We start from the raw sequence: 23,303 nt of genomic DNA, 5'->3' as shown, positions 1-23,303 counted from the left end.
GTACTTTGAAATGAATGTAATCTTTGTGCCATTTGAGACAACGATGTTGGTGGAGAGCTGAAATAAAGTAACTATATAATTCAAATCAAAGCAGATCCTGGCTGCTTGAGTCTGCATCCTCTGTAATTCTATAATCTGTTTCTTGTAGTGTACCTCATAGATGATATTACAATAGTTAAGTTTCAATAACACTAAAGTCGTGGTTAGACCAATGTGATATGTATCATGGACCAAAAGAGACAGTCTTTTGAGTAGCTTTAGATAGTAAATTATTTTCTTGACCACTTCAATGAATTGTTAGCCAACTGGTGTATCAGTTTTCAACAAACTATTTTTCAAGGTTCTTTATTGCTTGTGCCAGTAATGTTATTCCTCTGTTTCCGGAAACCAAGTAAATGGCTTACTAATCTCTGAGGAATTTAGTCTTTCAGCCGGTCAAATAGATGTATTTCATTTTCATCTATAGTTATTTGAGATTTTTAGAATGAGATGATTTTTTTGTATTGATATTCTTCGCTGCTCAGGTTTATGGACATTTAATGTGAGGTGGTTAATATAGGTTTCCAGATAATGACAGTGTTCTTTGGGAAATATTGGCTAGGGTCTTAAAAATAATGTTTTGAAAAGAAGCAATGGTGGTCTGATGTGATTAAGACTTTTTCAGAGTGTCCACCTCTGTTACTTTTCTAATTATTTTGAAACGCTCTCTAATTTTTCTAGATGTTTGATCAATTTGAGTCATAACAGCTTTTCTTAGCTTTTTGAATTGCACTGTTATTTTGCCTCTCATGAGTTTTTAAAGTTGTTTTCCAGTTGCAGGACGAGGTTTTCTCCACTGACAAATTTCGACCTATTCTTTTCATGTCCACTAATTCTGTGTAGCACCTTTTCCTTAAAGTCTATATTGATCATTGTTTTTTAGCACAATGGGTGATACAATATTGAGCATCTTGGTAATTTTTTAGCATCAGGAAATGACTGGATTATCTTTTTAGCAGGGTAGATGTAAGGTCAATGAAGCCTTGACAGAACCTTGGAGATGCCTTACTTCAGTGTCTCATGTGGGTTGTGTACTGTTTATGACTATGAACCTATTTATGGATTTGTATTGTGTGCACAGTATTTTCTCAGTTTACTGTGTTTCCTCATAAGATCACAGAATGTTCGTTTCCTTCTATATTTAAAACCTTATGTTTCTGCATGAGCTCATCTGTGTTGTATATAATGGACTGTATCGTAGTTGTAGAAAATGCCAGTAGAATTTGATTAAGAGAATGATAAATGCAGGTTAATCCAACATAGAATGTTGCATTTGTTGTTGTGGCCACAGCCAGTGACAAAATGACTGGACAGCTTTATTATGTACTGCCCCTCTACAACTCCTAACTAAGGGCTCTATTAGGATGGCGGACGGACCTGCGCCCATCCGCCACCCCAGAGGAGGAGGGACAGCGGCGGTCCCTCTGTGCAAATTAGGATTTGACCGCCACCCTGGCGGTCACATCCTGTATGTTTAACATTGCGGCGGGTGCTGCTTGAAGCAGCACCCGCCGCAATGTTAAAACTTCATGCTTAGCATTTGCATGCACAAAGCGGCAGGCGCCGTGCGGTGCCTGCCGCTTTGTGCATGCAAATGCAAGGGGGTACCATAGGTACCCCCCCATGTGCACCCCCCACCCCGTCACCCTTGGGGCCCGCAACGGGCCCCCAAAGAAATCACCGTATGCCTTTACACGGCGGAGAGAAGCCGCCGCGGAAAGGCATCTGTTCACCCCCATCCTAATATGGCTGGCGGTGTCTGTTAGACACCGCCTCCATATTAGAGCTTTTCTGCTGCGGTCGTAAGGCGACTACGGCGGAAAAGCGGCGGACGGTCTTCCTGACCCCCCAGCCATCCTAATTTGGCGGGGGGTCTTTGAAGGCTCCGCAGCGGTTTTTCCGCATCCTTCGGGCCGGCGGACACTTCCGCCGGCCCGGAGGATGCAGAAAAAACGCAATCCTACTGACCCCCTAGGTTTGTGTTATGTAAAATTTAGTTAAGTTATGTTATGCAGATTTATTTATTTATTTATGCGTTTTTATAGCGCTTGAATCGACTCCAGCTGGAGTATCTCTGCGCTTTTGGGCCGGCTGACATACACAGAGGAATGAGTAAGGCTGGAACTAGATCTCATTTTTAAACAGCAGGGTTTTAAGTTGTTTCCTGAATTTCAGATGTTCAGAACATAGTCTGAGAGTCAGAGGGAGTCTGTTCCACAGTGTGGGTCCCACTACTGATAGGGCTTTGCCACCGTGCCTAGCCTTCTTGGCGCGAGGCACTACCAGTAGATGGCTATTACTGGATCTGAGCGATCTGGGGGGGATGTACGGAGTAAATGTCTTTTCCAGGTAGGTAGGGCCTTGTCCATTTACGCTCTTGTGAATCAGACAGCATATTTTAAATGTTGTCCTTTGTCGAATAGAGAGCCAATGCAGTTTGTCTAGGAGGGGCTTAGATGCTGTTCTTGGAGGGGCATTGAGGACTAGGCGAGCCGCTGTATTTTGAATTACCTGGAGTCTAGCCAACACTCCCTCATTGGCGGAGAGAAGCAAGCCATTGCAGTAGTCGATTCGACTCAAGATAAGGGCCTGCACTTCGGTTTTCCTGAATGAGTCAGGCAGCAGGGGAAAGACTTTGCGCAGCAGGCTAATGGTATGGAAGCAAGAGCCTGCAACGTAGTTGCTGTGTTGTTTAAGTGATAATTCCTGATCAAGGCGGATCCCCAGATTTTTGACGACCTGTTTGGGTTCTGGGACCGTACCAAGATCAGGTGGCCACCAATCCGGGGTCCACAGTTTTTTAGCTTCACCGAACAGCATAACTTCCGTCTTGCTGACGTTGCACTGTAGATAGTTGGTGGACATCCATTGTGCTACAGCCTTCATGCCTGCTGAGAAGGAGTTCCTTAGTTCAGCGGTGAGGGTTTTAAACGGAAAGAGGAGCTGCGTGTCATCTGCGTATGACACGGGGATGAAACCGAATTTGCGCATCACTCTTGCCAGGGGTGCCACATAGATGTTAAAGAGTCTTGGGCTCAGGCAGGAGCCCTGTGGCACCCTTTTGAAATCTCTACCTCCGCTGATCGATATGCACCCATGGTGACAGTCTGGGTGCGATCGGATAAGAAGCTCCTTAGCCGGGCAAGGGCTTTGTTCTTGATTCCCACGTTCGACAGCCGGTCAATAAGAATGTTATGTGACACTGTGTCGAACGCTGCCGACAGATCCAGTAACACTAGGATTACAGAGTAGCCTTTGTCCTGGAACATGTGCAAATCGTCAGTGACAGATAGGAGGGTGGACTCTGTGCTGTGTTTCGGCCTGAAACCTGATTGGGAGTAGTCCAGGCCGCCAGCTATTTCAATATAGCTGGATAAATGTCGGTTGACATATTTTTCAGTCAGTTTTCCCAAAAACGGTAGCAGGGAGATGGGTCTGAGATTGGCTAGTTCGGTCCATGGAGTGGCAGTATTTTTCCTAATAGGCCTTATTTGTGCCTGCTTCAATTCTCTGTGGACGGAGCCTGTACTAAGTGACAGATTGACAAGTTTTTTCAATCGTAGGACATAGTATTTCCAATAAGGTGGGTATTAATCTGGCTGGAATAATATCATCTGGGCTGCCGCTTTTGATCTGTGTGGTGAGTACTGATAACTCCTTTGGAGTGATAGGGGGAAAATGTCTAAGGTTTGTGTGTTTTGATTGTGTTCTGTGTCGTGATAAGCAAGAGCTGCGTCAGTAGTCATTGAATAGATGGTAACTATTTTGTTAGAAAAAAATAGATATATTTCGTCGCAAAGCTGTTGTGATGCCAGATCAGAGCTTTCACATGCTACAGGTTAGACAAAGGATTGTAGTACTTGATATAGGACCCTAGGGGAGTTACCTGCGGCTGTGATTTGGGATGCTATGTGCTTTTTTCGCGCAATACGGATGGCTTTGTGATAGGAGGATAATGAGTCCCAGTAGAGGCTCCTGTCAGTCGCCAGGTGGGAGGTTCTCCATTTCTTCTCTAGCTTCCTAGCTGCTTGTTTTAGTGCCCTGAGGTCATCAGAGAACCATATTTCTTGCTTGTTTGCTGGCCGGGGTCTGAATTGTTTTCAGGGGGCTAAGGTGTCTATGGCAGTTTTAGTTGCTATTTCGAACTTCTTGAGGGCGCATTCAATATTCTCAGATGTGGTAATGGAGGGTTCTGTGAATTTATCTTTAAATGCGCTTTCGTTGACTTTGTGCCATTGACGCCGTTTGCTTGGGAGGGAAATTGGCCCATGGAAAGCAGGTTTGGGGTGAGGGGTGTAAAATCAATGATAAAATGGTCAGTCCAGCTGACTTGGGTGGGAGGTAGACAAGTAACTGTGGGGAAATTAGCTAGTATCAGATCTAGGGTGTGCCCTGCCTGGTATGCTGGCCCCAAGTTTTGTTGTGTTAACCCAAGTAGGGATAGGTCATTTAGTACAGATTGTGCCTCCTTGCAGTCTTTCTGTTCGCTGTGTATATTAAAATCTCCTACTAGTAAGAAGTCCCTGTCGTTCTTAACATAAGGGGCAAGGTTCTCAAGTAGTGTGTTAGAAAAGTTTGTGCAGGGTCCCGGTGGGCGGTACACTAGGGCACCCATTCTGGTATGTTTGGGGGAGAAGGCAGATTTAAAAATCAGTAATTCAATGTCTGGAGTGCTCAGTTCTGGTGCAGTTGATTTCTTGCTTATGAATAATCGCGATCCCTCCTCCTATTTTCGTGGGGCGGTCTAGCCTGATTATTTTGTAGCCGGTTGGAATTGCTAGTACAATTGAGGGGGTTGAGTGGGGTTTACGCCAAGTTTCAGTGATGAAACACAGATCTGGGTTGCTGGTAGAAACTTGGTCCCATACTTCTGATGTGTGCTTGGGTAGTGACCTTATGTTGCAAAGAAGATTTTTCCTCCCAGTGAGAGCGCAGGTGATTTTTTTCCTGACATTGGGGGTGGGTGTATAGGCTGTTACATACCCCTTAGTGCCAGTTTCCTGAAACTGTGTGGTAAACTGGGCTCTACAGTGGCGACAGGCAAAAGGACCCTCCACAGAAAGGTTCTCTCCCTTAACACAATCTTGCGTTTGTTTCTCATATAGATTTCGAAGTACCTGGGCTGAGTAAGTTATCCTCGAGAAAGGGGGAATTTGCAGGTTGTTTGCAGTAGCCCCCATGGCCCCTGTGCCCCGTCCTGTTGCGGATGGGCGCAGACGGGCTGGTCTTAGGCTAGTCTTTGGCGCCGACGAGGGCGCACCTCTGAGCGCAGCGTCTGCGCGCTTGGGCCGACGACAGGCTAAATAGTCCTTCTCAAAGTGGTGCTAGAGCGCTAACCGCTCGACTGCCTCGGGGTTGCTGGGCGTGTCTGGCTCTCACATGCCCCGCCCTCCGCTCAACAGTATTGGATACCGAGTCGGACCGGGGCGGGCAGGCTTGAACACAGAGCGCAGACCGGGAAATCAGCCCCTGGTGCCCCTTACAGTTCTGGGGAGTATTGTTTGTGCACAGAGGGTGAGTGTGTAAAATTAGCAATCAATTTCAGACACAGCGTGCAATTTATAAAATCTTTGTCAAATGACATGCGGCGCAAGTGAGTTATTTAAAATTCGCAATCAATCTTAAAAGGTCCACAAGCTCTTTACGAGTGTTCCGCTCTGAGGATGTAATTACCTGGCACCAAGCGTGGTTGGGAGACACTGCCACTGTCCTCCCCTTACCGCAATGAGCCCAAGTCTCCTCTTGCCTAAATAGTCCTTCTCAAAGTGGTGCTAGAGCGCTAACCGCTCGACTGCCTCGGGGTTGCTGGGCGTGTCTGGCTCTCACCTGCCCTGCCCTCCGCTCAACGGTATTGGATACCGAGTCGGACCGGGGCGGGCAGGCTTGAACACAGAGCGCAGACCAGGAAATCAGCCCCTGGTGCCCCTTACAGTTCAGGGGAGTATCGTTCGTGCACAGAGGGTGAGTGTGTAAAATTAGCAATCAATTTCAGACACAGCGTGCAATTTATAAAATCTTTGTCAAATGACATGCGGCGCAAGTGAGTTATTTAAAATTCGCAATCAATCTTAAAAGGTGCACAAGCTCTTTACGAGTGTTCCGCTCTGAGGATGTAATTACCTGGCACCAAGCGGGGTCGGGAGACAGTGCCACTGTCCTCCCCTTACCGCAATGAGCCCAAGCCTCCTCCCGCCTAAATAGTCCTTCTCAAAGTGGTGCTAGAGCGCTAACCGCTCGACTGCCTCTGGGTTGCTGGGCGTGTCTGGCTCTTACCTGCCCCGCCCTCCGCTCAACGGTATTGGATACCGAGTCGGACCGGGGCAGGCAGGCTTGAACACAGGGCTCAGACCCCAAAATCAGCCCCTGGTGCCCCTTACAGTTCTGGGGAGTATCGTTCGTGCACAGAGGGTGAGTGTGTAAAATTAGCAATCAATTTCAGACACAGCGTGCAATTTATAAAATCTTTGTCAAATGACATGAGGCGCAAGTGAGTTATTTAAAATTCGCAATCAATCCTAAAAGGTCCACAAGCTTTTTACGAGTGTTCCGCTCTGAGGATGTAATTACCTGGCACCAAGCGGGGTCGGGAGACATTGCCACTGTCCTCCCCTTACCGCTAGATTTGTAGAGCGCACTTTCGCCCGGGAGGGTATCTTGGCGCTGATCAGGTGTGAGTCTAGCCAGACCTAGGGTCTAACAGGGCTTCTCGAAAAACCAGGTCTTCGTCTTCTTGCAAAACCTAAGAACTGAGGAGAAGGCCATGGTTCCCCTTTTTAGGAGCAATTGAATTAAATATTGGTTGAAATATCAATACATGCACTGTCTCTCAGGCAACCATCAATGAAGAACCTTCATTATCTTCTCCACAAACGCAGTGTATTACATTTTTTTGCATATTAGATATGTGATTTCCTGAAAGCCTAGCTCTACAAATTTCATCGGTGGACTACATAATAATTAGTGAGAAATCACTAAGAGGCCTACTGTTAAAAATACAAAGTTAATTACATGAGTTCTCTATTGAGCTCTAGTCCTCAAAAAAGAAACTTATTAACTAAAAACTATCCACAAAGTCGAGTGTGGAGCAGTTACTTACGTGCATGGCGAGGATGCTGCGAGGGATTAATTCTCGGTACTGTCTGATGGTGAAGTGCCATGTTTTTATTCTCATGAGGTCATCAAAGGTGAACTCCAAGATAAGTCGCCCTTCGGTACAAACCTAGGAGGAGAAAGGAAAAACTGAAGTCGGATCCGGCCTTTCATTCCATGTTTCGCTTCACTATCGCAAGAAATGTCTGATGAATATGCAGGCATCTTGCCAAGGATATGAACTTTCAAGTAAATGATCATCAACAACTTCGTCATAAAGTTTGCTGATAACCAAGAAATACATTTTAATAACCTAGGAAATTATTCGGAATTGTCTGAGAACAATAAAGCTTGCCTTGTGAAGTCATTGTTGTGACTATAGACTAATGAATCCTTTAAATTACCATATTAATGATTACGAAAAGGAGCTGAATCTGAAGCCTTTAATTACTCTGAGTAAATTCGTGTGCGGCAGAATTCGACTTCTTGTACCTTTAATATACACTGTGGAAAACCAAGACATCTTAAAATAAATAAACCCACTTACCGTGCATTCACTTAGTGCAAGGTAAATGGTTGTATTCATTTGTTTATTTAATTTTACCTACCCCGCCGGCTGTCGGCCCCACCCCCATCCGGTCCCCGCCTCACTGCAACACCGCTCTTAACTGTGCCAGCCGCTCCTGATTACACCTGAGACTCTGTAGCCAAAATCATAGTTTAAAACTTAAGATGAGGACATGACTGGCTCAGATTAAGCAAGCGATCATTCTCAGAGAGTTGTTATGTATGCAGGTAAATTCGGATACTGCACGATTCAGTATTTGGTTGGTTGTCCAAATAGCAAACACAACAATATTGTGCTACAAAAATATCAGAATATCAGCTACCAAAATATTATTATATATATTATATATTTAGTATTCATACCTTCACATCCACCTTCCTTGAAGATATTTGTGTAATTAAAGAACACATATGAGGAGTTTAAAAAACCTATACTCACCTATATATAACCACCTTCCAAATATTTTTGTAGTTGATATTGTGAATACGATTTTTTTACAGCAGATATTTAAAACTGTCTATTACCTCCCCATTCCAAGTTCTGCACCAGAGTAAGGAGAATAATGCTTAACCGGTGTATATTCTCTGCTGCACTAAGCAGCACAACTCTGAATTTTGGATATGTCTCCTCCCCTAGCAACGTTTACCATATTTTACCTGCCAAACTGTGTGTAGGGAAAATGCAATGTACAGTTATTCATTAAATGTTTTAATCTCACCCATCCTACAGTCAGGTTTCCAGGCCAAGGAAAAATGAGGCCCTTTATGGATGATTTAGTTTGGGCAGGGAACTAACCAGTGGTGTAGCTAGGGTGCCATGGGACCAGTGCAAGCTCCTCAGCCTCCTTCAACGGAGTCTGCATCTGCCATAACACCTCTTACTAACACTCTCATACACACACTATTTCATTTCCGCTCCCTCCTTAACCTATACTTACAAAAGACAATGTTAATCCTGCATTCACACAGGCACTTCCCTCACAATGCACTCACAAAACATGGTGGCTATCCTGCACTCACACAAGCACACTGCCCCACATAGGTATGCTGCTCAATTAGAAGGAGCAGAGATTGGATAGATTGCGGCATATGAGGAACAGGTTGGGTACCTGGTACATTGGTTCACTAGTATAATTCAAAGCTCTTTGACTAAGCTACACTCAATGTTGAATGTTCACTGAGTATATCTCCCGTGAGTCACAGTTGGACCAGCACTCCAGACTGTGTGAGCCTGATCTTCATGGTCTGTTGTGAGGAAGAGTCTTGGCATAAAATAAAAGTTCCACTTGCCTTCTAAAAAACAAGAAGGAGGTTTTCCTTGTAGTGCAAGCATATGCTAAATTAAAAAAATTGAATTTAAAGAAAAACAAAATAAAAATATGCCATCTAAATGTGGGGAACAGTGCTTCCATAAAAAATGTAAAACAAAAGCTTAAAGTGTTGCACTTGTCTGTCATATTGAAACAGTTGAAAACGATTGAGTATACAGAATACCATTACAACATGGTGGCATGGTTTTGAAGCTTGCAGAAGTGATGGCTGGCGCTATGCATAAGAAAGTTACGGTCCGATGGCAGCAGAGCTGCTGGTACTCTCCTTACTCAATTAGCTCTAGACTGCATTGTCAGGTGAGCTGCTTGGGGATGAACAAAGGAAATATCTCATAAGGACAAAGGTAAAACAAGGTGAACATGCATTATACTCTAACTAAGACTATCTGACATCCTAAAAACTAGCGGTTGTCTTCTTGGCAAAGCCGAACATTTGCAACAAAGCCAGTGGCTGAAGAGGGCTGATCCACTGCCCAATTGTATGTATGCTGTCCTGAAAGGCTGAACTAATATGTGAATGATGTGCTGGCTGATGAATAAGTGAAGCAGGCTTACCTAAAGCCCATTTTCTTGCAGCAAGATTATGCATTATCTTTGAGAAAACATGAGGCGGGAGCGACCACTAAACCAGTCTTTTGGTGAGACCTGAAACACACAGAAATAGAAAGAGAACAGGGAGCAGCAGTGTAGGGTGTCCTTGGGTCACACACAAAATACATAAAGCACCGGCCAAGAGCATCACAATCTTCTCTGAAAGACATGAAAGAAGGATGGTACTGCAGGACCAGTATAAGTTTCCTCTAAAGACATGCAATGTGTAGTACTCAGGAAAGGTGCAAGCTTGCTTCTAAGACATGGAATAAGTGTAGTACTGCAAGGCCAGCCTGTGCAAGCTTCCTTCATGCACATAGGACACACATGGCATAGTAGGGCAACTGCAAACTTCCTTCAAAGGCACTGAAAAGTATGACGCTGAGCAGCACCATTTAACACCCCCTTTGGATAGAACCAGTCTAACTTTACTACTCGAAAATGCCCTTTGTGAATACCGAAAGTCATAAAGTTAGACTTTTGTCTCAGTTCACCGTTGCTAATCGAAGCTTGTTTTCTTATCTTACTTCACACTCTATAATCCCCACACTGAATAATCCCACTATTAGTGTTAATTACTAACTCAATCACCTGAATGGATATAAAAAAAATCTGCACAGGTGGGAGGGCTTTTGAATGGTTGTTTTCTTTCAACCGGTGCTCATAAAGGGAAATGTGTCCAAACCGAGGCATGAGAGACTAATTGCCTTCCTCTGAGATGGTTTTCTTGATATTTCTTATATAAATGATAGATTTACATTATCCATTAGAACTTTAATTACAAAACACTTTGCCAACAATAATATGACAAAAATCATCATATTAGTACAGGTGACCAAAACATACTACAGATAATCACCATAATACTGGAAAAGATTACCATCATGCCGGAAAAGACCACCATAACGTTGGCAATAGTGTCCATCACATTATTGTTAGTCATGAATGGAAGTGATGGCCGCCATATACTGTGGCATACACCATCATGTCAGGGATAGTCACAGCATGCCAAAGATTACTGCCTGCCTGACCCCAAAATGGTGGCACCTGTCCTCCCGCTGCTAAATTGAGAAGGCCGCAGAGGACGTTGAAATCCGGATCAGGGGCCCTGTGAGGTTTGGTGCCCCCGTGCCGCGCAACAGAGCTGGATCCCACCTGGAGAATTGGCCGATTGGCCGATTGAAGCTCCAGTGGCGAGGCGGCCTGCCTGACTTCCAATGGGGGCGCCTGTCCCTCACGTTTGAATCGAAGATGGCACCTGAATGAATTGAATCCTTGGTCGTGGACCCAGTGAGGAGTAGTGCCCCCCACGTAGTGAAGCAGCTTTGAGGGGAAGACTCTCGAGCGAGTGACTGTGCCAGAACCCACCCGGAGCATGGGAGGAGTAATTTCAGAAGAGAGAAGGGTGTAGATCTATAGGCCCCTACCCTAGGGACGGACTGTTGGAGCCACCTGAGCATAATAACTTGAGCCTATGCTGCTGGGGGCCCAACTGGATTAAGCATCAATAATTACCTACAGAGGCTATAATATGAGGACCGGAGGAGCTAGGGGACTGATCCCCTGGGCCCGGACTATAGGAATACTGGAGGCCCCGGAGGAGACAACTGTACTCTAACCACCCTTCACTGTGTGCCGGAGCTACAGGTACACCAGAGGTTACATTTGAGGAAGAACTGCGCTGTACTGGGTGACGGCCTCACGGCGCAGGGGGAGGCCTGACTCTACAATGCCTTACCCTAAAATGGCAGATGTGCTGTAAGGAGATCGGCCACACCGCCGTTCAACCCTGCTGCCATAGTGTGGCAGATGCAGATTTTTCGAAGTAAATCTTACTGCATTGCTACTCCTTGCACAGCCACATAAAAAACTCTCCAGCTACAACAGTGGGGGAGGGGAGATCTCCTTGAACGTGGGTTGGAGCCTATTTTCTCTTCACGCAGAGAATGATCAAGCAGCTGGGGAGAGACGAGTGCCGGGAGGTGAGAGAGTTTGGAGGCCCAAGGTGAGCGGGGATGGGACTTGGGTCAGACCATGGCCGGGGTCTAGCTGGTGGCAGAGAGTTCCCCAGCCTGGATCTGATGAACTTCGATGGAGCGCTCGGCCCTCCTGGGGGCAAGCTGGAGGGTGAGGCGGGTGGCGCTTTCCCAGTAACACCGGGACTGGTGCTGCTGATGGAAATATGATGATTCCCCCTGAGCGCAAACCATAAATGTTGTACTTACCGTGGAACCTGAGCAACTTGCCAATGCCCATGGAGCTGTTTAGGCAGCTATAGAGGAGTTGGCTCTGGTTCACCTTCCTTGGTCGCCACCTACCCAGCCGGACATTGGACATATTTCCTCATTGTCTCCTTGTGGTTTTTTTTCCTTCCCTCCCGCCTCCTCCCTCCGTGCTCCTATGGTTGCCTCCATTTTCCAGCCCTGCGTTGAACCATTGAGTCTGCTAACTTTATGGTTTTTGGATTGACTTTTGTATCTCCCGCCATTTTGTGATAATGCTATCGGCTCCCGTGGGTCCTCCATCTTGGCGGTTACGTCCGATCCTCATTGCTGCTGGAAAACTCTGTGTTGCCTGAATTGACCTTTTAATCTGGTCTCTCACACCCCTCCCTTCGTATACTTTCACCTTTACCCGGGTTGTCTTGGACCATTGGTCCCCAGCCGGTTTGTCTGTCTCTAACTTGACTGCTTAGTCCCCCTGAAGTACTTTCCCCTTGCCAGTCTGCCTGACACTTTCTACATTACTTTCCCCTTTTTTCATTCCCCCTCTACCTTCCATTCCCCATTAGACCTGTGTCCTGGCTATGCTATGCACTAATAACTCTTGTTATTGTGCTATCACTGTTTTTTCTCTTATGTTTATACTTGGCTCTGTGTAACTGATGTAACTTTGTAACTTGTAACTCGCTGATCCTCATGTAAAGTGCTCTGATACCTCCGGGTCTAGTCAGCGCTATATACAACTCTGCAAATAATTACTGATAAAAGCAATCAATGACCACATTTGGAAAGATAAGGACACAATCACGACAAGTACATTTTGTACTTCATAAGGTGTCCTGAATCCTAAAGTTACTTAGCAATGAGACTGAAATATTCAAGTTGCTGCCATAGTTGGTGTAGAAGCAAGACTTTAACTTTCATCAAAAAGACAACAGATATAATAATATGCCAAGACATAAGCCTTTCCAAAGCTCAAGATCATGAACTCAGAAGAAGAGGCTGATTTTTTATTTTAGTTAACCGTTACAAACTAATGGAGACCACTAAAAGAATTCAAATAGCTGTATGTGCTTAAGTTTTTCTTATTTTTTTGGTAAGACACATGACCTTGTATTAAGTAAAAATTGATGTGCTGACACCAACAAAGACCTAGTAAAATTGCTATACGTATGCCACTGTTGGTTGCAGGATTGCCCTTGTTGAATAATTTTGCAATCTTTGAAGTCCTTTAATCAAATATGGGAGTAACCATAATATATGATGTGATTATATAGAAATTTAGATACCACTAAGGTCAACATGTTTTGCAGATGTTCTTGCTCGAGAGACAAATTGTCTACAAAGTCTGAATGGAAAAGGCAGGTCTTAACAGTTGCAGCAAATTGGGGAACAGGCAAAGAAATGTAAAACAATCAAGACTGCTAAGTACCTCAATCCTAATGCCTAATGAGCTTGGCAATATAAAATCTTAGCACTTAAAGTTCTTAGGATTCAGTTTCATAAAATTCTGTATCATCCATCTGTGCAAGGCTATAGAACAATGATGAACCCGATAAAATTGAGACTGGGATCTTAGCTCTAAGAGTATTATACACATATTTCACAAAACAGTACCTGTATGGCATGACTAAAGATACCTACAGACAGAGGTAAACATTGCAAAGTGGTCTGTAAGGAAAAAAACCTGTGGCATACCACATTTTATATCAAGCGAGACAGGCTGAAAAAATGAGAGAATTTCTTTGAAAGCGTGTCAATTTAGGCACAGGGAAAACGAGGCACAAAATGGGTAGACAGTGAAGGCATACAAAGAAGGGGTATTGTACCTTTAGGATCAGACTCATGCTAAGGAGAGGTAAGCAATTGCAGTGAAGAATGGGAATTGGAGGCTGGGGCTGAGAAGGAGGGATTTCGGGGTTATTATAGGAAAAAAGCCAATCACAGATCTCCTGCATCGCAGTCCTCGAGGGATTAGGGGTGGCTCAGTCATGGGCAAGATATATATCTCTAGTAAGATGGAACAGAAGCCTCACATCATCTTTAGCTATAGGGCTTTTACTGTTGTAGTGCCAAATACTGTTCATGTAGTTGCTCTTTTGTTATTTTCTCCTGTCCCAGTTTTGTAATATGTTAAAGTTTTATCCATTTTCATGCTTGCTGAGAAGCTTGTAGATATTCACTTAGCCTTTTTCTCTGAAGCCAGAAATGGGAAAACAGCATTTCATCGTGGTCATAACCATGCATGGCAATTACCAAGCATCCTTTACAATGAACGTGCCTTTACCACGCATGTCCATTACCACAAATCATTTATCACAAATATGCCTTCACCACGCATGCCTTTACTATGACACCAGACTTGCGTGGTAAAGGCATGTTCGTTGTAAAGGACCGCGTTGTAGTAGCATACTAAGACTGACATGTGCAAATGTAACTCTGTGAAAGACTGAAAGCACCAGAAACCAGGAATCACTCCTTCCCTGTCGCTATCGCTCTCGCCACCACGGCGAGAAGAAGAAGAAAAGGTAAAATAGCGCGATCTCTCCAAACGGACTACATGTCCCAGAAGGCTAAGCGGCTCTGGAGAGCAGGAAAGAAGGCTGAGCCTATATAAGCTCCTCCTCTGCAACAGGTCAGCGCTTGACAATTGTTATGGTGGTTTAGGTATTGGCGGATGGTGTTGTCCCCGCCGGATGTATACCCAAGAAACCCAGCGCAGACGAAGAGCCTGCGTGGTCAGAGAACATTGAAGCCTACGCCGAAGAAAAGCCTGCGTGGTCAACGGATCAAAGTCTACGCCGAAGAAAAGCCTGCGAGGTCAGACACTCAAGTCGACGCCAAAGAAAAGCCTGCGAGGTCAGAGGAGTGGAGAAAACTTCCGACAAGTCGCAAGTATATCAAAAGAAGAACGGGATCGTTCTTCTTTCCCAGTATTTTTCTTTCTTTCAAGTTTCCCGCGTATTACGCGTTCTGATTTCATTTATTCCCCAGAAGTTCCCAAGTTCCATAAGACAGAGTTCTTACTTGAGTTCATTGTTATTGTACCCTATGACAACAAGATTGTTCCCAAGAGTTATTGAGAACAAGAGTCTACAAAGTAAATATACTTTTCTGTATCCGAGAGTAGAAGAGCCTCATTGGGAAATACGCCATTGGAGAAAGTGACGATAACTTTCTCTTCACCTATCCGGTTATCTCGGATTGAGGAACTGCTTGTTTTCATTTTAAGACGAGAGAGTTTTATCTCTGGTAAGTGTCATTACTCGGGGCCAGGGGAGGGAAGGGACCTTAAAGAGACAAGGTACTCAGACCTGTCATTTGTCTCTCCACGCTGCAGTACGTCCCTCAACCGAGTTCTTGCGGATCACCCACACCCAGAAGGCAGCATCCCAAACTCCGGCTCTCCTACACCTTCTCACCTCCCGGCTTCTCGCAATACTCACTCAGAAGGAGATTCACACGTCACCACTGGGTGTGGTGTTTAGACAAGTCGAGGGGACTTTCATCCCATCGTTCCTGCTGGCCAGCTTCCTCAGGTTAGTGGCGCGCGACTGTACTTGCGCCGCTTGATATCCCGACAGATTGTCAAGCCCAAGAATACTCACCAGCCCGGACGATGGAAGTCGATGCTACTCTCGCTTCCCTGCTGGAAAGTTTCTCAGAACTCCGACAGGAGGTCCTTACCTCTTGTGCCGAGAACCAATCTTTATACCAGGAAGTTACACAGATGCGCAAAGAGTTGTCTGACTTGGCACTTAAGGAACCAGTGGTGAGACCCATACTCAAACCAGCCACGTTACCCCCACCTTCGTCATCCCGGACCGGGGGTTATTTTTTGCCTTTGTCTACTCCCGCTGCAACCACGGATACCTTACCGACTGTTCAAATAATCCAGAACACGGGGATACCTCTGGCCCCACCGGAGAGGTTTTACGGGGATCCTCGTAAGTTCGAAACATTTCTAAATCAGTGCCGTCTTCATTTCTTGTGTAAGCCCGCAGTCTTCCAGGAGGAAGCGGCTAAAACGGCATTTATGATGTCCTACATGGGAGGGAATGCGTCAAGTTGGACCATACCCTTGTTGGAACGTAACGACCCTGTGTTACATAACTTTTCTGATTTTTGTCTCGAGTTGAGAAAACTATTTGACAGGAAATCTCACATGTTAACCCTTGACCGGGAAATTATGACACTAAGACAGGGTTCACAAGATCTGTTGTCATACATTACCACCTTCAATCGCCTGTTAGTGGAAACGGATTGGCCGGTGGAAAAAATGATTTCCCTCTTTTATCAGGGTTTAAGAGGAGAATTAAAAGATGTGTTGGCCCAAGTGGTGCAATTACCGACAACGGTATCAGAACTTATCGATCTAACCGTCCAGTTAGATCACCGTCTGCTAGAACGAAAAGGAGAAAGACCCAGAGGAGACAATCGATTCTACTATCTTCTTACCCGACCCAGAACCGGAGGAGAGGAGAAAACTAAGGTGTCAGAAGAGTCTGAACCCATGCAGATCGGAGGGATCAGAGGCCCCCTTACTCCCGAAGAAAAGGATAAAAGAAGACGTCTGAAACTTTGCCTCTATTGTGGGAAAGGAGGACATTTTATTAAGGAATGTCGAGCCCGGAATTACATTCCCGGATGCTCTACCCTTCCCCGAGTCCAAGCTACTATGAAGAACGCAGAACCGTCGGAAAACTGAAGATCTCAAATCAGACGGAGGTCTCTGACTTGAGATGCCAGCTTTCCATGATCTCCCCTGTTCTTGCTAACACCCTTCATCCTGCAGTGGCCCACATGAACGTAAGTGTGTCTCTCTGGATTTCCTCTCAAAACAAACTACAGATTGATGCCCTCCTTGACTCTGGGGCCACCGGTAATTACATCAACCAAGATTTTGCGTTAAGAATGGGCATCCCGTGCGAAAAGAAGCCGCGACCCGAAACAGTAAAAGCAGTGGACGACAACATTCTTTCATCAGGTCCGGTGGTTTATAATACCCTTTCACTATTGATGGAGTTTGGGGAGGACCATCAAGAACATATCCAATTTGACCTGATTGATGCCCCGCAGTTTCGACTCATCCTGGGTATGCCATGGCTTACATTGCACGATCCTTTTGTGAGTTGGTCATCCCGTACGGTCAATATGACCTCTCCCTATTGTAAAGAACATTGTAAGAATCAGGAGCAGATGCCTTCACTCACGGCACCCTCACCTGCCACCTATTTGGCGAACGCCTGCACCTTTGAGAAGTTCTGTTGTGCCACGGTGCTTCCCGTTGAATACCAAGAGTATAAAGCCTTGTTTGACAAACAACAAGCAGCCCAGTTACCACCCCATAGGGTCTATGACTGTCGTGTTGACCTGGTACCGGGGGCGGATATCCCCTGCAGCAGAGTATATGCTTTGACAGAAAAATCAATCAATCAATCACAGGCATTTATATAGCGCACTACTTACCCGGAGGGTCTCAAGGCGCTAGGGGGGGGGGGAGTGCTGCTACTGCTCGAATAGCCAGGTCTTGAGCTTCTTCCTGAAGGAGAGGTGGTCTTGGGTCAGGCGCAGGTCAGTCGGTAGGGAGTTCCAGGTCTTGGCGGCCAGGTAGGAGAAGGACCTTCCTCCCGTTGTCATTCTTTGGATGCGGGGGACGGCGGCGAGGGCGTGGCTGGCTGATCGGAGATGTCGTTTGGGAGCGTAGAAGTTGATGCGGTTGTTGAGGTAGCTGGGGCCTTGATCGTGTAGGGCTTTGTGTGCGTGAGTGAGGAGGCGGAAGGTGATTCTTTTGTTGACGGGGAGCCAATGCAGGTCTCTCAGATGTCCGGAGATGTGGCTGTGTCATGGGATGTCGAGGATGAGTCTGGCTGAGGCGTTCTGGATCCGCTGAAGTCTCTTCTGGAGCTTGGCGGTGGTTCCGGCGTAGAGGGCGTTGCCGTAGTCCAGTCGGCTGGTGACGAGGGCCTGGGTGACCGTCTTCCTGGTCTCGGTGGGGATCCACCGAAAGATCTTCCGTAGCATGCGCAGGATGTTGAAGCATGACGAGGAGACGGCGTTGACTTGTCTGGTCATGGTGAGGGAGGAGTCCAAGATGAAGCCCAGGTTGCGTGCGTGGTCTGTCGGTTTGGGTGCGCTGCCCAGGGCGGGGGGCCACCAGGAGTCGTCCCAAGCGGAGGGTGAGGAGCCCAGGATGAGGACCTCCGTCTTGTCTGAGTTCAGTTTCAGGCGGCTGGTCGTCATCCACTCGGCTACGTCTTTCATCCCTTCGTGAAGGTTGGCTCTGGCGGCGGCGGGGTCGTTGGTCAGGGAGAGGATCGGCTGGGTGTCGTCAGCGTAGGAGATGATGTTCAGGTTGTGTTGGCGTGCGATGGCCGCGAGGGGGCTCATGTAGACGTTGAAGAGGGTGGGGCTCAGCGAGGATCCTTGAGGGACGACGCAGATGACTTCGGTGGCCTCTGACTTGTACGGTGGTAGACGGACTCTCTGTGTTCTTCCGTTGAGGAAGGAGATGATCCAATCCAGTGCCTTCTCCTGGATTCCGACGTTGCTGAGGCGCTGCTCTAGGGTGCGGTGGCAGACAGTGTCGAATGCCGCGGAGAGGTCTAGGAGGATGAGGGCCGCTGTTTCTCCGTTGTCCATCAGGGCTCGGATGTCATCGGTGGCAGCGATGAGGGCGGTCTCGGTGCTGTGGTTGGCTCGGAAGCCCGACTGTGAGGGGTCGAGGGATCCATTCGTCTCGAGGAAGGCGGCCAGCTGCTTGTTGACGGTCTTCTCGATGACTTTGGCTGGGAACGGGAGGAGCGAGATGGGGCGGTAATTCTTGAGTTCGGTGGGGTCCGCTGTAGGTTTCTTGAGTAGAGCGCTGAGTTCGGCGTGCTTCCAGCTCTCCGGGAAGGTGGCGGTGTCGAAGGAGGTGTTGATGATGTCCCGCAGGTGGGGTGCGATGACCGCGTCGGCCCTGTTGAAGACGTGGTGAGGGCAGGGGTCGTCGGAGATCCGGAATGGATGGAGTTCATCGAGCGGATGGTGTCTTCGGTGCTGGTCGGAGTCCAGGCGCAGAGGGTGGTGGTGGGGAGCGGTGGTTCGGTTGTGGCGTGCGTCGGTTGAGTGCTGAAGCTGTTGTGTATATCCGCGATCTTGTTGTGGAAGTAGGAGGCGAGGGAGTTGCAGAGGTCTTGCGATGGGGTGATGTCGTTGTTTCCGGCGTTGGGGTTGGAGAGCTCTTTGACGATGTTGAAGAGTTCCTTGCAGTTGTGTGCGTTGTTGTCCAGCCGGTCCTTGAATGCAGTTTTCTTAGTGGCGCGGATCAGTTGGTGGTGCTTCCGGGTGGCAAGCTTGAGGGCGGTCATGTTGTCCGGTGTTGGTTCCCTTCTCCAGGCTTTCTCGAGGGCTCGGCAGTTCTTCTTGGAGCTCTTGAGTTCGTCGGTGAACCATGGGGCCTTCTTGCTGCCGGGTCTGCTAGGCGGGGTCCTCAGTGGGGCGAGTTCGTCCGCGCAGTTGTTGATCCACTTCGTGAGGTTGTCGGCGGCCTGGCTGGGGTTCGCTGATCTGGCGGGGGGGTGCTGGCTCAGGGAGGCGGCGAGCTGGTCAGCTGTGATCTTGTTCCGGCTTCTTCGAGCAACCGGTTGCTGGTGGTGGTACTTGAAAACATATATTGATGATAACCTAGCAACCGGGTTTATCAGACACTCAACCTCCCCTGCGTCTTCGCCGATGTTTTTCATTGCCAAGAAGGACTGTGATGAGCTAAGACCCTGCATAGATTACCGTGCTATTAACAAGGTAACGATAAAAAACCGCTATCCTCTTCCCCTGATTCCGGTCTTGATGGATCAATTGAAGGGAGCACGATATTTCACAAAGCTCGATCTTCGGGGGGCCTACCACCTTGTGCGAGTACAAAAAGGGGACGAGTGGAAGACGGCTTTCAGGACCAAATTTGGGTTATTCGAATACCGGGTAATGCCCTTTGGTCTCTGCAACGCCCCCGCAGCCTTCCAATTCTTCATGGACGAGGTGCTGAGAGGATGTCTGGAATCATACTGTGTGGTCTACATCGACGATATTTTGATTTATTCAACAACAATGTCCGAGCGTATCGTCCATGTAAAGACAGTCTTCCGGAAGCTACAACAAAATTCGTTGTACGCTAAGTTGGAGAAATGTCTTTTCCATGTACAGGAAGTAGCCTTCTTGGGGTACATTATAGACGCCCAAGGGTTCCGGATGGATATGAGCAAAGTTGAGGTAATCCTTAACTGGAAGACTCCACAGAATGTTAAGGCTGTGCAAAGTTTTCTTGGCTTTGCCAACTATTATCGGCGCTTTATTCGGGACTTTTCGAAAATTATCCACCCCATCACATCCCTCCTACGAAAAAATGTACCGTTTGTATGGGGAACAGAAGCAGAACAGTCCTTTCAACTTCTCAAAGACAGGTTCACCCAGGCACCGATTCTCAAACATCCGGATCCTCAACTGCCGTATATCCTCGAGACTGACGCCTCCCAATACGCCCTCGGAGGAATCTTGTCCCAAAGACATCCTAACACGGGGCAGTTGCACCCAGTGGCCTACTACTCAAGGAAACTTAAGCCCTGTGAGATAAACTACACCATCACGGATAAAGAACTCCTTGCCATAAAAAGGGCTTGTGAAGAGTGGCGACATTATCTCCTAGGTGCTTTACACACTGTTGAGATTATCACGGATCATCGAAACCTGTTGTTCCTCAAAACGGCTAAAGCTTTGACTCCGAGGCAGCTTAGATGGACTTTGTTTCTTTCCGACTATGATTTCATAATCAAATACAGGCCTGGGTCACGCAATGGGAAAGCGGACCCCTTATCCCGTCTAGGAGAAGAAGAAACGGTGGAACCTGAGGAACCTCCATATATCCTTCAAGAAGCAGACTGTTCCGTTAACTCGCTTGCCCTGGTCACGTCCGAGGACTTTCTGGACAATGTAAAAGTGGCCCTCGCCGATTATGATATTGCCTCTTGGATACAGGAGGAGCCGGAACACCGACATATGGAAAACGACCTGGCATACCATTTCCATGCGTTGTATATACCCCAGATGTCGTTGCAACAACAGGTGTTGAAATGGGCGCATGATTCTGTATTAAGCGGACACATGGGCATCTACAAGACCACAGCCAATGTGGAACGTTCCTTTTGGTGGAAGGATGTTCGAGCTGATGTGAAAGAATACGTAAAGACCTGTGCGATTTGTGCCCAGGGCAAATCTGTCCATACTAAACCATCAGGCTTCCTCCATCCTTTCCCATTCCACCTAAACCTTGGCATACCTTATCCATGGATTTTATTGTAGAGATGCCTCCCTGCGTCAATCAGACTGTTATCCTGGTGGTAGTAGACCATCTCACAAAAATGGGTCACTTCATTTCTTTACCGGGTCTACCTTCGTCTGTGGAATTGGCTAAGGTATTCCTCCAACACGTTGTGCAGGCGCATGGATTGCCCAGTGTGCTGATAACTGATCGCGGCACGCAATTTACGTCGCGTTTTTGGAAGGCTCTTTGTGCCATCTTGCAAATTGATGCAAGATTATCGTCTAGCTATCATCCCCAGACGGATGGTAAAACCGAACGTCTCAATCAGACACTGGAGCAATACCTCCGCAGTTTTACCATGCAGAATGCCACGGATTGGACCACACTTTTGTGGTTGGCGGAGTTCGCATATAACAATGCTGTTCATACCACCTTGGGGTGTCCTTCCTTCTTCTGCCTCTACGGTTTCCATCCGAACATGCTTCCGTTCGACTGGCCTGCGGAATCTTTGGTTCCCTCGACACATGAACATCATGCTCATTTGAGAGCCATCCTCATCGATGCTCGGAACTGTTTGGAGATGGCACAAGCGGCTCATAAACTGTTTGCGGACCCGGAGGAGGTCCGAGGAGCCAGCGTATAAGGTGGGGGACAAGGTGTGGCTTTCCACACGTAACATTCATCTGAAAGGGGTAAATAAACTTAAGTCTGAGTTTGTCGGACCGTATGGTATCTGTGAGGTTGTGAATCCTGTGGCCATGAGACTGTCCCTGCCGGTTTCTTGATCTATCCATCCGGTGTTCCATGTGTCCCTCCTCCGGCCCTGTCCATTGAGTATGCGATTGCCGGAGCGTCCCCCTGCTCTGGAGGTGGAAGGCCAGGAGGAATATGAGGTGCAACGGGTTCTGGACTCTCGTATGGTACGTGGCAGGGTCCAGTATCTGGTCGATTGGAAAGGGTACGGGCACGAAGACAGAACATGGGAACCGGTGGACCATCTGCATTGCCCGGATCTGGTTGCTGAATTTCACGAGCGTTTCCCTGGTAAACCGGGCCGACCGCCGGGACGGCTGTCCTCGAGAGGGGGTTCTGTCGCGATCGCTCTCGCCACCACGGCGAGAAGAAGAAGAAAAGGTAAAATAGCGCGATCTCTCCAAACGGACTACATGTCCCAGAAGGCAAAGCGGCTCTGGAGAGCAGGAAAGAAGGCTGAGCCTATATAAGCTCCTCCTCGGCAACAGGTCAGCGCTTGACAATTGTTATGGTGGTTTAGGTATTGGCGGATGGTGTTGTCCCCGCCGGATGTATACCCGAGAAACCCAGCGCAGACGAAGAGCCTGCGTGGTCAGAGAACATTCAAGCCTACGCCGAAGAAAAGCCTGCGTGGTCAACGGATCCAAGTCTACGCCAAAGAAAAGCCTGCGAGGTCAGACACTCAAGTCGACGCCAAAGAAAAGCCTGCGAGGTCAGAGGAGTGGAGAAAACTTCCGACAAGTCGCAAGTATATCAAAAGAAGAACGGGATCGTTCTTCTTTCCCAGTATTTTTCTTTCTTTCAAGTTTCCCGCGTATTACGCGTTCTGATTTCATTTATTCCCCAGAAGTTCCCAAGTTCCGTAAGACAGAGTTCTTACTTGAGTTCATTGTTATTGTACCCTATGACAACAAGATTGTTCCCAAGAGTTATTGAGAACAAGAGTCTACAAAGTAAATATACTTTTCTGTATCCGAGAGTAGAAGAGCCTCATTGGGAAATACGCCATTGGAGAAAGTGACGATAACTTTCTCTTCACCTATCCGGTTATCCCGGATTGAGGAACTGCTTGTTTTCATTTTAAGACGAGAGAGTTTTATCTCTGGTAAGTGTCATTACTCGGGGCCAGGGGAGGGGAGGGACTTTAAAGAGACAAGGTACTCAGACCTGTCATTTGTCTCTCCACGCTGCAGTACGTCCCTCAACCGAGTTCTTGCGGATCACCCAGACCCAGAAGGCAGCATCCCAAACTCCGGCTCTCCTACACCTTCTCACCTCCCGGCTTCTCGCAATACTCACTCAGAAGGTGATTCACACGTCACCACTGGGTGTGGTGTTTAGACAAGTCGAGGGGACTTTCATCCCATCGTTCCTGCTGGCCAGCTTCCTCAGGTTAGTGGCGCGCGACTGTAC

General features: G+C 47.3%; 1 protein-coding gene across 2 annotated transcripts in view; it reads right to left on the bottom strand.

Moving 5' to 3' along the window:
* The window catches only part of LDB2 (LIM domain binding 2), a 1,197,779-nt gene that overhangs the window by 378,057 nt on the left and 796,419 nt on the right, over window positions 1–23,303 (bottom strand). For both annotated transcript variants that reach the window (XM_086964513.1, XM_086964515.1), the window contains exon 4: window positions 7,136–7,258. In XM_086964513.1, coding sequence (XP_086820639.1) covers window positions 7,136–7,258 — 123 coding nt within the window. The remainder of the gene's footprint in view (window positions 1–7,135; window positions 7,259–23,303) is intronic.

Source organism: Lissotriton vulgaris, chromosome 3_2 (assembly GCF_964263255.1).
Source record: "Lissotriton vulgaris chromosome 3_2, aLisVul1.2, whole genome shotgun sequence".
NCBI classification, from domain to species: Eukaryota; Metazoa; Chordata; class Amphibia; order Caudata; family Salamandridae; genus Lissotriton; species Lissotriton vulgaris.
The sequence above is the reverse complement of the archived record's forward strand: the minus strand, read 5'-3'. Positions and strand labels throughout refer to the sequence as shown.